The sequence below is a fragment of the Lepisosteus oculatus genome, chromosome 12 (genome assembly GCF_040954835.1).
Source record: "Lepisosteus oculatus isolate fLepOcu1 chromosome 12, fLepOcu1.hap2, whole genome shotgun sequence".
NCBI lineage: Eukaryota > Metazoa > Chordata > Actinopteri > Semionotiformes > Lepisosteidae > Lepisosteus > Lepisosteus oculatus.
Window position 1 is genome coordinate 35,660,715 of NC_090707.1, and position 13,209 is coordinate 35,673,923.

A 13,209-nucleotide genomic window follows, 5' to 3' on the forward strand; every position below is an offset into this window, starting at 1 on the left:
TGTGCTCTTCTGAAATATAGTGCTTTGAGTGAGGTTGAAGAAGAGAAACAAATGACAATCCCATAGCACAGATGGAGAATCCTTACTTGTTGTGAGTGTGCTTAAAATGAATTGATTTCAGATTTGATATGTAAGATAAATTACAGATGACCAGCACACAAGTGGTTTAATAGCTGCAACTGTCATTGTTTGATTGAGCACGGAAAGATTGCTGTGCCAGTCTGAAAGTTCTAAAGACAGCTTAGATAATGTTTCACAGAGATGGTGTAGGAACCAGTGGCATTTTGCTGTTAATTTTGTTGATGGGTGAATTTTAAAGGCACTAGTCATGATGGTTGTTATGAACTAGACATTTCACCCTGCTGCTTAGATATTATATTGAACAGACAGGGATGCATACTAAGGAGGAAAGATGCAGCTATAGAGTAGACAATTAAGCACTTATACTGTATGTAGGTATGCAGGAGTAGACAAGATTTACTATTACCAATATTTCATTCTGTAAGAACAAAGACAAATCTTCACTATGTACAAAAGTTAATTTATTACAACTATATACAGCAGCATATACCCTCTGTGGTTTAAAATACACAACAGAGAAGTTTAATTTCAACACATCTGTCACAAAACATTAAACGGGACAACTACCACCTTATACAACAAACACTTAGATATATACAGAAAATAACTTACAAAATGTCCTGAACCCTGTAATATACACACTACTTCTTTTTTATTGGTTTTAACTCATAGGACATAAGTTTACAACTTGCCAAATGTGACACCATTGCTGAATTTACACGGCACAGGTATTCAGAATACTTGAAATATTAGAAATTAGAATGTATGTGAAATGGTCAGTTTACATGCATCAGAATCTCTCATTTTCTGCATTTACATGGTAAACAGAATATTCCCTTTAAGCTACCAAGCATACATAGTCTGTTTCCCACTGCAAAACAGAATGAAAGTGTGTTTGTGGTTTACCTGTGTGTTTTTGTAGAGTGCTGGTGTTCTTATATTTAAGAAGTGACAGCATTTTGTTTTCTGCTTTTCCTATTTGGTTGTCATTTTTACTTTCACAGATGTGGTCTATAATTCACTCAAGCCCCAAATGCGTATCCCTTTGAAAATCCTCTGTTGTTTTCCTTAAAAACATTTTACAATCTCCTGTTCTTTCAAAATCATGATTTCATTATTGGACCAAAAAGTAGCAGTGCTTTTTGAGACAAAGTGCTATGGTTTTATGTCTCTGGAGCAAATTAAAGTATCCCAAAAACTAGAGGAATATCCCACTCACAGTATTCCAATCATTCCAAGTTAGAATATTACCTTTCATATTCCAAATAAGGAGTTTACACAATAGAATAAAAGGTAGAACTGATAACATTCGGCTTTCCAAATAGGAGTGGACAATTAGTGACCATGTAAGTATTCTGCACAACAGGAAAAACATTTCACAATAACAGCTGGCAAGAGAATCTAAATAATAAAGCTAATCACATTGACAGGAATCTTGATGGAGCAGTTACAAACCGTTCTTTCAATTTACTGTGTAGTAGCAAAAACCTCTCAAAACATTTTTGGACTAAACATAGAGACACTGGTCACCATCTCAGAAAAGGCACATATTTCTGTTACCGCATTTCACATAAAGCCAGATTTGTCCTTAGAAGGGATAAGAGCAATGATGTGAAGTGTTGTTGATTGTGACTGCTGTTCATGATAATCTTTTTGTGTGAAGGATATGTTCACACAAACCTATTACGTGTATAATAAGCAAATATTGATGTGTTGCTTATTTTGATTTGTGTGTACTGTGAAAAGCCCTTTCAGATGCTGAGTTCACTTTTTATTGTAGTATTATAGCATCATAAAGGTGTAAGGTGTACTCTCTCAAAGAACAACTGTAAGAGACAAAATTAAATATGAGGTACATTAAAACACTCTCCTTTTGATATGTGTGTCTACATAGGTACAATAATAAGTAATCTTATTTCAATAGTGTTGAGAGAGCCACAGTAATGACTACAATACATTTTGATAACATCCATGCTCGGGCAATACTGCCAAATTTCACAATTACAAATGATGGTGCTGAGACAAAAATAAAATGGAAAGTGACAAACACATTTTATTCGGGGACAGAAATCATATTTTTATCTGTTTACGAAAAAATAATTTGAAAGCTTTAATTTTTCCTTTTTTTTCCATAAACCACTTTCCGACTGCTAGCACAAGAAGCAGTGCCAAGACACGATAGCAGTGGTGGCTCCTTCACTGAACATTTTGAAGACCATGAAAACCTTTTTTTTTGTCAGAAATGATGCTTTTTTTACATAGTAATAATCTTGTGTTCATTGAGAACAATGGAATTTCAAGGAAACTAAGGAAAACACTTAACATTTACTATGATAGCCACACTATTAACAACAACAGCTTGCATCGTTATTTGCATTATATATATATATTATATGGCTGGCTCATTTGTTCATCTGATCCTGGATTCTCTTTAAGTACTTGGTAGGCTTATTTAAATAATAATGCTGATCTCTAAGTGCCTTAAGTGTGTTTTCATACAAATGTGGTTAATGAACCACCTGTCATGTATGTTTTAAAAATGTTAACTTTCATTTATTATGGATTTGCAGTATTGTTTGGATTCATTTTTGTTATTTAAGGGACAAGCATGTATATCAAAGGCATTGGTTGGCATACACAGCGAGAGCAATGTTCTTTGGAAAGCTAAACAACAGCATTTGTTGTGCTTTGATGCCACTCAGTGTTTCTTTACACTGTGTACAGTATGTAGGATATATGTATATGTAGATGTACATTTTGAGGATTATACCAATTGATGGCGATTCCCAACCACTTTTTAAATCAATGTTCTTAGCTGACACGCAAAGGCTTTAGCAAAAGGATTTTTGGAACTTCATTTTTCAAATTCATGTGCGCCACATCTGGGTTTCTGTGAATTCACACAAAGAACAGTGAAAACTCAAGTCGGTTAAACGTTGGCTGGATTTACCCCTGAAAATCTTTGTCATTCTGACAAATGTTCTGAAATCAATTTAAAACTGAAATGGATTAAATGAAAATAAAAAGAATAATAAATAGGCAGGAACAAAGATGTTGCTGTTCCTTGGATAAGCTCTGCATAATGGACCTAAATTAAAAGAAAATCAATCTTGACAAGAGTATAAAATAGTAAACAGTCTCCCTGTGTGCTCAGGTATCAGGGATTCATTAAGCAGTTTTTAAAAAAAGATGTTAGCTTAAGATAAAACTAGGCTTTAATACAAGAGGGAATTATCTTCACTTTACACTGTTTGCACTGGGCCTTTTGAGACCATCTCCTATCCAATTTGGGAGTGCTATAAAAACAAGCAGATGACCCTAATCCATTTTAAATCTTGACCACTTCCAAAGGTGGCTCAGGCCATCTTGGAGGCCCATCGCAATGACAGTGTAAACACAAATCAACCCTAGTACAGCTTATATAGGAGTGGAATATCAAAGGGCAATGCCCCAGGCTGAGTAGCAAGCTCAGACAACAATAAGAACAAAGGTGTCTCTGTTGGTAGAGACCTGAAGAAGATGATACGACACAATTTTTCACTCAAGTATTACTTCATATAGTCTTTTACCTTGTCTGCCATACTTCGGAAGTATTATGTTCTGTTTATGGTTTGCTTGCTATAATGCCCAAGAAAGCTGTTGACCCTTATCAGCCTTGAATGCTATTATTCTGTGTCTGTGTTTTGGACCAGGAGCATCTGCCCCAAGAGCAGATGAAATGATATCATCTTTTAATATAGTGACCATGAATGCATAGCTCAGTTGAAAACTGACCTACAGCCCCATGTGCAAATCAGACAGAGAAATTAAACACCCCTTTAATGCATATTGGAATGAACCCTGGGTTAAAGAGACATCTGTGGCTTCTTTTTGGTGGTTCCCTAACCCAGAAACAAATAGACGGATTTAAGACCGAAATAGATCTGACTCTAAAACTACATTGTTTTTAAAATGACTTCCAGTTGATACCACAAGTGACAAATGCTAAAACAAGCCAATTCGTTTTCTTTCAATTCTGTTCAGTTGTGTTTGGAAGCCAAAATGCCACACTGCATAAGAAACTAATCTAATCTAATCATTCTCATCTCACAAAGTACATCAAGGGTTTGTGATGGAATATGTTCACTGGATAAAGTATTAGAACGCCCCTCTTTTTTTTAGTGGCAGGCAATTTGTGGCAAGCAGAGCATGTGAGAAGCTTCTCTTGCCAGACAAATCTCTGGATCTCCCTCCTACTGAATATTGGAGGACTCAATTCAATTACACATGCCATTAATCCTACATCACAGGATCAACTGAAGGTTATTATTTGGAAACCCTGTAGAACACATGCCACCTCCTGTCCAGATTGCTTCTTGCTGCTTACAAAGGCAGGACATGTTACTTCAGGCAGTTTCCTAATTATTTTGACCAGTGAGCCCACTTTAATCGTACTCCAACACAGATTACTAAACGTGAATCAAGACTCCTTTCAAACCCAACAGTTCTTCATGCTCTACTGCCCTGAACCGTGGGTAGCTTCCTCACAAGGCTGAGCTGTCCTGCATATGAACTTACTGCCCATTGCACAGCGCTTTTCCAAACTACTCCCTGTAGATAAACTGTCATTTCAGCCATGCTGTCAAGCAAGATGTTCCTTCCAGAAGGAATAACCATATAAGACATGGAGTTCAACATGAGGACGAGAAGCAACTCCTTTACAAACAAATCCTAATTAAGTTTTTTTTTCTTTCTCTCTCTTGCAATCCAATTCCCGCTGTGTGCCAGATAAGTGCTTACACTGTGTATAAGCAAAACTCCATGTAATCCTCCCATACAGTTGTTTATTTCTCAGTACTGCAAAGTTATAACTGGATTAGAAAAACAGATAACCTGGCATGTGGATGACTCTCCATCTTGCCAGAAGCAGATTTTAAGGACAGACCCCCCCCCCCCCCACCGTCTTGGTTCAGCGCCTACATAAAACACACATAAGCAAAGCCAACAAAAAACACATCCATGCTGGTCTAGAGGTGTGGAACTTCGTCGCATTCCGAATTGAGGAGGGTGCTGAAGGGTGTGGGGGTTGCGATTTTCCATGCCAGGGAGTGTGTGTGGGTGTGTGTGCCCCTTTGGATCTCTCAGTCCTGCTTGTCCCCCTGTCTGTGTAGGTGCTGGTACCATAGTGCAGTAGGCAGGTTCTGACAGCCCATGTACTCCTTGCGCATTTCAGCTTCTGTCAAGGGAGGGGTGGCATTGCAGGGGGCTCCGGACAGTGTGACGTTAAGAAGCCCAAGATCAGTCTCTGGCATTCGTGGCGTGGAAGGTACCTGTCAAGAATGGAAGAAAAGACTCTAGTCAAGACCTTCAAGTGCGGAAGAGAGTCTCTGTCTCATTGCTCTGCTTCTAAATGTCCCCAGAGCTTAGCGAGAGAGGTGACTGATAAATATTTTCATGTAGTCACAAAATATACTCTTATACTGACTATAGTTTGGTTTCTTCATCTTTGCTGGATGCTACATTGCTAATATTTTCCACAAATAAATCACCAACCCTTATGTCTAATCATGCCTCTTTTTCTGTTCTCAACTGGCAGGCTTCGAGGAATCACAAACGCTGGCATTTTAATTCCTTCATACTTCCAGATGAGGTCTAATTAAAACATTTCTCCCAGGGCTTCAAACAGATTAACTGTAGTCTTCAAAACCACCTTCCATTTTGCATTAAAGAGTGCCAAATGCTTTATGAGGGGTTTTTGTACTGGTATTGTGTTTGAGCAGAACAAAAATGCAGTTAGAGGACATCCAGAAACTAGAATTCTACAATTAAAAACAAGACAAAAATGTAACTTCTGGGAGAGTAGAATTATGTAGTCACTCGGTCAATTATGCAGTCAATCTGAAACCCTCACCAGCATTAGAGCAAAGTTCCTAATACTCTAAGACTAAAACAAACTGAGCAGCTTCTTTTGAGGCTAGCAAGGACAATACTAATGCTGCACTCTCTAGCTCTTAACAGCTAATAAAGTTCTCTGAGACTCTGCTTCACATCTCCACAATGCTGAAAGTGGTAAAGACCTTTTCACAATCTAGAAACTCCTAAATCCATTTATATTTATCCAGATCAGGCTGAACTTTAGGTGCCCCTATAATTCAACTAGAGTTAAAGACAGCTGCTGAGTATATGTAAAAGTGGAAATCTCCTGGCTTAGATAGCATTCAATTTGAGACATTGCTATTGATGCAGAATCAAGTGAGCCTCTTAATACTAAACTTTAAATTTTTCATTCAAAGCTGTCTCTTATCATAAAGATCACAACTCAGCTCTAATTTTGCCTCCTCTTTTAAAAGGCAAAGACCTATTAGCTCCAGTGACCGATGTCACTCTTAAACGCAGACATAAAGCTATTAAAGGTTTTTTGTGGATGGAAATGTACATGTGTTGTCTTATGCGTCACGATCAGACAGTTTTTGAAGTCCAATTGCTTCCAATTAATAAATGACACCTCTTCCATACATTGGATCAAACTCTTGATCAACTAACTATTACACAGAATGGAACTATCTATGGGATGTTCTACAGTGCGTAGTTTTTGTCACTCATTTGTCAATATGATCCTATTCAAATGTTCCACTTGCATCTACACCAGGTCTACGATAACCCTTCCGTTCACACTGCACAGAAGGTCATAGGTTTTATAGCAATCAAATGGGCCTTTACAAATCATAACAAACACTGGAAATTGTCTCGGCACCCCTCAATAATATTTCTAAGCTATGTGGGATGATTTCATCTTACTACTAGGTTCTACATGAAGCTTTCACTCTCATGGTAACATCTGTGGTGGCACATGCACTTACTCCCTGGGTTCACCTATTTTAAGTACATCAGACAATACAGTCCTTTACGCCCATATGGTGCCAGGGGATCTGATCATTTCAGCTGTCCTGAGAGGAATGCAATTTGTCTGTGGCAATTCTTCCTCTTCCTGTAAAACCTGTGCACACCAGCTCATTGTTTTTAACCTTGCACACAGCATGTACACAACACCTTGCCCACAGTACCAGATGAAGACTGCTCCCGATTCCCTCTGACATTTGGTACTCACCCAGCACCTGTGTTGCTTCTTTTTTTTATTTTTCAACATGGAATGAACCTTTATCTGTTCCTTTGTGGCCTATGCACGCCGACGCAGCTACCAACTCGGATGTTTTTTAAATGTCTGGCGATAGAATGGTTTCGTGAAATGGGGCCACTCAGCCTATTTAGGTCTTTGGCAGACAATTCCCAAGCTACTATTTTCAGGTGTGACAGCTTTTGTTTACAGTTACAAAATCTATTTTACATGGAATAGGCCACTCTATATGGCTGTATATGCACTGTATATGTACGCATGTACAGTAACTGTGTGTGGGTGTGTGTTTGCTTCCGTTCATTCTCGGTCACAGCCTCACCTTGCGCAAGTGGTCAACGAGACACTGCCCCGGGTGCAGGGCACCCCAGAACTGAGAGAAGGTGCCTCCCCAGGGTGCTCCGCTGAGCAGGGCCACATTACTATGCTTCCCAGAGCTGCGCAGCTTCCTGGCCAGGGTGGTGCTGTAGCTCTGCTCCACGAACAGCAGGACACGGCGTGCCTGGCAGCTCTCGAGGTCCGACAGAAGCTCATTCACGGAGTATCTCTCTTTGGGGTCCGCCTGAAGACAGAAACAAAACGGCATGCCACATAAGGTACCGAGCCCGTCACACACGAGAGAGAACATCCCTTACCATGGCCTGGGCACGACGACAAAGCAATGCCAAGCAGTCTCATTTTAAGTTCATTTTGTGTCTTTTAAAGTTCATTTTCCCACAAACCGACATTTTGAGAGTTGAGGCATTAACCTGCCTGTCAGTTAAATACACCAGATAAGAGGTGCTAGGATTGGAGCTTTTTTTGAGAATCAATGCCCGCATGCTACAAGAAGCTTGTTGATCCAAATGTCCATTTGGAAAGCAAAGAAGGGGGTGTGGTCATTGATCAGTACTTATTACCTGGGATTTCTTTTCTTTTCTTAGCTATAGCCTAACTGATTTACCTTATCAGAAGCTTAAACTTAAGAGCATAGGAAAGGTTACAAACGAGAGGGGGCTGTGCCATATTTGATGTGACATCAGTTCTGAAGACTCTTAGTTGGCTGCTTGCAGTTTAAGAGTTTATTTCAATGCTGCGCTGTTTCATGTGTTAAAACATTCCCTTAATTATACTCTTAAGATCCTTCAAGCTGTATCTTGTTGACCGATTTGCTGGGTTTTGATGCTGCAGGCTTGCAGACTGTCCTAGGTATTTGATTTAAGACTTCTGAGTAATTTGAGGATTTTCTATAAAGCTAATAGGCGGGGTTTTTTAACAGAGATATACTGTATCACTTAGCCCATCATCTGATTGGCCAATCAGTTAAGTTTTATTTTATATAAAGTATTTTGTGGAAAACTGCACTTTAATAGAATTCATACAAAAAGAATACAATAAGAAGAGGGATACAATCTGTTTTGCTAACAGATCATGGTTTGCTAGCAGGGATTACTTATTCAGCACAGCTATATTTAAACATTAACAGAAAATATCTACAAATTCTGGTCTTACACTGTAACACTGGTTACCTCTCATATATTTACTTTTACATTTCCCGCATGTTATTTCTGCTTCTATTTGCACACTACATAAAACATGGTTTGGTGTTCTAAAATGTTTTAGAAAATATCTGGTTTAGTATCTCTTAGTACTCACAACACTATGCAGCTAAGAAATGACATGGCCTCAGCTTTCATTTTTACGCTGACGATACTCAAATATACATCCATACCAAACCCGACACTGATGTGGCTGTCTCTATTCTGGCTAATTGCATCTCTGACATAAAAATTTGGATGACTCAAAACTTCCTTCATCTTAACTGTGACAAGACTGAAGTCATGCTTATTGGTACCCCCCATCAACTTCGTAAAGCCAGTCCTGTAACCCTGTCTGTAGATGGGTCTGTACTTGAGCTTCAATCAAAATTGAAAAACCTTGGGGTTATATTCGATTCTGGCTTAACATTCGACCCACATGTACAGCATCCTGTCAAAACATCTTTTTTTCACCTTAGAAATATCGCAAGACTACGCCCTATGCTATCATTAACTGTGGCTGAAAAGCTGATCAACATATTTGTATTCTCTCGAATTGACTACGGCAATGCTCTACTCCCTGGGGTATCTAAATCTACTCTGAACAAGCTGCAGTATGTCCAAAATTCAGCAGCCAGAATCCTGACCAGGTCTAGTGCAAGTGTTCACATTACTCCTATCCTGGAGTCCTTGCACTGGCTTCCGGTCAAATTCCGCGTAGACTTTAAAATCCTCATGCTCACCTATAAGGCTTTACATGGCTTGGCACCTCAATACCTGTCTGAACCTTTATCACCCTACTCCCCACCTCGCAACCTCCGCTCTTCAAATTCTGCCCTCCTTACTGTCCCCCAAGCCCATCTACATTGTATGGGCGACAGGGCCTTCTCCTGCTATGCCCCCAAGCTCTGGAACTCTTTGCCCAAGGATATCAGAGAGTCACCTTCTCTAAACTCCTTCAAATCCAGACTCAAAACCTTCTTCTTCAGAAAAGCCTTTACTTAACTGGTTCCATTCTTCACCCCTCTGCTCTTCTTAATACCACCTTCCACGGTCTCCTCTATTGTTATTGTTGTATTGCTGTAATTATAATTGTGTCCTAACTTGCGAAATCTTCTTATTTATTGTTGTAGTCTTCTTATTTATTGTTATTGTCATCCTGTTAGGCGCTTTGAGAAGTCACTTTTAAAGGTGCTATATAAAATAAAGTTGATTATTATTATTATTATTATTATTATTATTATTATTATTATTATTATTACTAGCTTGTTCTTAAATTCTTAAATTCTAAAAGTAACATTAATACACATTTTCTTTGTAATGCTATTTACATTGCTTGGGTAGGATTTTCAACTATTCCTTTCAGTTTTGTTTTCTTTAACTTGTGTTTAACCCTAATTCTTGTTTTTTGTACTGTCATCCAACATTTATGGTTTATACCTCTATGTACTACTTTGAGGTGAGTTTATTATCTTTTCAGAAAGCTACTTACTTGTATCTGTTGTAACTATAGTTTAGCTGTAGTTTTATATATTAACTGATATTTGGATTTACTCATTATTACTTTTTCTTACTTAAAGGGATATAATTGATAACACAGGGTATTCAGACCAAAATGCAGGGTTTGTTAATGCAATCAAACACTAAAAAAAGTATATAATTACAAATATCAGTTTAATCTTTAAAACAGTCTTCAGTATGGAATGCACTTTTGAAGCTTAAAACTAATTGTATGTTTTTTTACTTTATCTTTCGAATAAATCTTTACACTAAAAAATAACCCAAGCCAGGTGCTAGCAAAGCTAAAAGATATTTTATTATCAGCACCATGCTGATCGTATTATTGTTACAGTGCATTTTTTATATAGCACAGAGACTTTGAATTTTCAAAGACCGATTTTGAATTCTGGGGAGATATTCTAGGAGGATCTTTTTTTTTATCTTAATGTTCTGTTTTATGAAATGAGTCCACTGAGAATAAATCTCATTGTTAATGACAATCTAGAAAGTTCACACTACAAGGCAGTTGAGCAAGTTAAGGGATGTACAATACTCAAGTGTACAACAGCAGCATCTTATACAGAATCTGAACCCTTCCATTTGACTCTAAGAGCCCTAACCACTGTTCTGCACTTCTGCTTATCCAATTGCCCTAATCAAAACCTAAATGGATTGGAGATGAGATGTGAAGTTTTGTCATCTTTAGTAGGTCCAGCAGTCCTTACCTGTTTACTGTTTACTCCTGATAGCTCTATCATTTCAATCGATTTGTTGCAGCCTTTCATATTTTTGTTATTATTTCTCCACAGCTTTACAACAAGGTGGACATATGGACATGATTAGTTAAAATGGATTCAATCCTTCAATGCCACTGGTGGTGTACCTTTAGAAAGGTAGGAATTAGAGGTAAAAATGGCACAATAAAAGCAAGCAGCAATATAATTAAAGATCATCTCTTTGTACTGAATTTCACCAACAAAGGTAGGACTTTAGTAGTGGGAGAAGGTGTCGATTCAATGTGTACTTTGGGTTTCAGAGGGCTTTTTAAGTTTTAAGATATGGTGGGGGACTGGTAGGTCTCTAATTAAATTGCAGGCTTAGGTAGGTGTATTTCTTTTTTTCTTTTGTTGTCCTCTAATCCCTATAATCCAGGGTGCTGACACTGAAATAAATCAAGTGTCTCAGCTTCCTAACCTGTCTTTATAATCAGGTTGCAACGGGATGTGAAGGCCCTGCTGTCTCTTAGCAATGTGCCTCTTTATAGATTCCCACAGGGAATATAGGGCTCTTTCTTCCATTTTATATCCACAACAACAGTGTGCTTCTCCTTCAAGTGCTGATTGATTCATGATAACAGGGCTAATGGAAAGATGAGTCAGTTCAGAAGTCTATATACAGTATGGGGTTATAACCTTTGTGCCATAAAGCCTTTTGTCAGCCAAAGAGTTTAGGTGACCATGTAATACAAGAAAGCATCATTTTTCTTATTTTTGTTTCTACATACAAACCATCTTTCCTGCATGCTTTTTTTATCCACAGTAGCTCAGAGTCTCACTTTGTATCTAATTAATTTCCAAAACTGAAGTGAAAGCAATTAATGATGGACGGTCTGATTTTCATTATGGTCTTTTGCAAATGTGGACTTTAAGGATCGCTTTTATTCAAGGTACAGCATTCAAGGCCTTAAGGCTAACTAAGACTTGGAAGGAAAAAATACTTAACTCCTAAATTAATCAAATATCTAGATCTCTCAAGATCGCCTGGACTCAATAGAAACAAAAGTTAACAGTAAACACTTTATTTAGCACCTCTGGGATCTAAATGTAACTTTCTTATTTAATGTAGCTCATAGTACTAACATAAGAACCTATCCAAATACATCATGTAAAACAAAGCTATTGGATTATTTATTCATTATGCCACAACACAGATTGTACAGTAAATTGTAGAACATTATCTCCACCACTTGTAGATGCATTTTTTCCCTTTGTATAGAGATGAGGGGCAGAGTTTGTGCCTTGCCAGCTGATTAAGACAATACAGTTCTCTCAGGGGAGAACAGCTAACCTTTTGGGGCCAAATTCCTCTTTAACCACAAATGGGATTCAGCTGACAGTTTTGGCAAAAGACTAGAGGGAAGAGGTCGTTTCAAGTTACAGAGATTACAAATTATCCACTCCGGGAGCTCAGGTATATAAAACACCCTGTAAATGAAGACTTATTTAGTTTTGAAGTTGGACTTCCAAAACTGGCACTTCATTTTTGACATTCTGGAAACAGACTAGGAGAGACTCCTTGTTGGACAAACAAATAAAAACATCCACAGAGATGCTTTTAATTTCAACAAAAGCCTTGATCATTCAGTGATAATTAATGCTGTACTCACTGTAATCATTAATATGGACGATAAGACAACTAATCAGAATTTCTATACTTATTCATCATGAGTCTTATGATCTCAGAATGAATCGTAATACTAATATTGATAGAAACCACCTAATCAAGCCTTTTATTGAAATGAAATTGTGTGTATTGTGTCAATTCTATATTATTTGTATGTCTATAAAAATATCTTCTAGAAAGAAATGCATTCTTGAAAATGACATGATAATGCAACAGCAATAATGAAAAAAAATACATAGACTACATGCTATCTCTACAATGCTACAGTGTCTAGAAAAAGGTAAATGTAGTTTTAAAATTAATATTCCAAGTAATGCTAAAATAATCTACTCCAGGAGCTATAGTGTTTTGAGGCATTTATTCCAATGGAAGTTTTGTAATCCTTTCCTTTCACTGTGCTTTGATACCCTATGCCATTGAAATGTACTATAAATTACACTCCCTACAAACCTTCACAAAAGCAGTTTTACAAAGACCCTGTATTATCATAGGCCTGGTTGTGCGAAAGTCATGGAAAATAACTCAAGAGCAACTACACTCAAATCAAAAACAGCAATAAAAAGCCACAAATGAAGGAATGCATTTTGGTGCATCTTG

At 37.7% G+C, this 13,209-nt stretch overlaps 1 protein-coding gene across 2 annotated transcripts in view; it reads right to left on the minus strand.

Annotated features, from left to right (window-relative positions):
• Positions 1 to 524: 524 nt before the first annotated feature.
• Positions 525 to 13,209, minus strand: part of LOC107078852 (uncharacterized) — a 29,042-nt gene continuing 16,357 nt past the window's right edge. For both annotated transcript variants that reach the window (XM_015359502.2, XM_015359501.2), the window contains exons 6-7: positions 7,515 to 7,754; positions 525 to 5,390 (exon numbers count right to left, since the gene is read on the minus strand). In XM_015359502.2, coding sequence (XP_015214988.1) covers positions 5,202 to 5,390; positions 7,515 to 7,754 — 429 coding nt within the window. In that variant the 3' untranslated portion in view covers positions 525 to 5,201. The remainder of the gene's footprint in view (positions 5,391 to 7,514; positions 7,755 to 13,209) is intronic.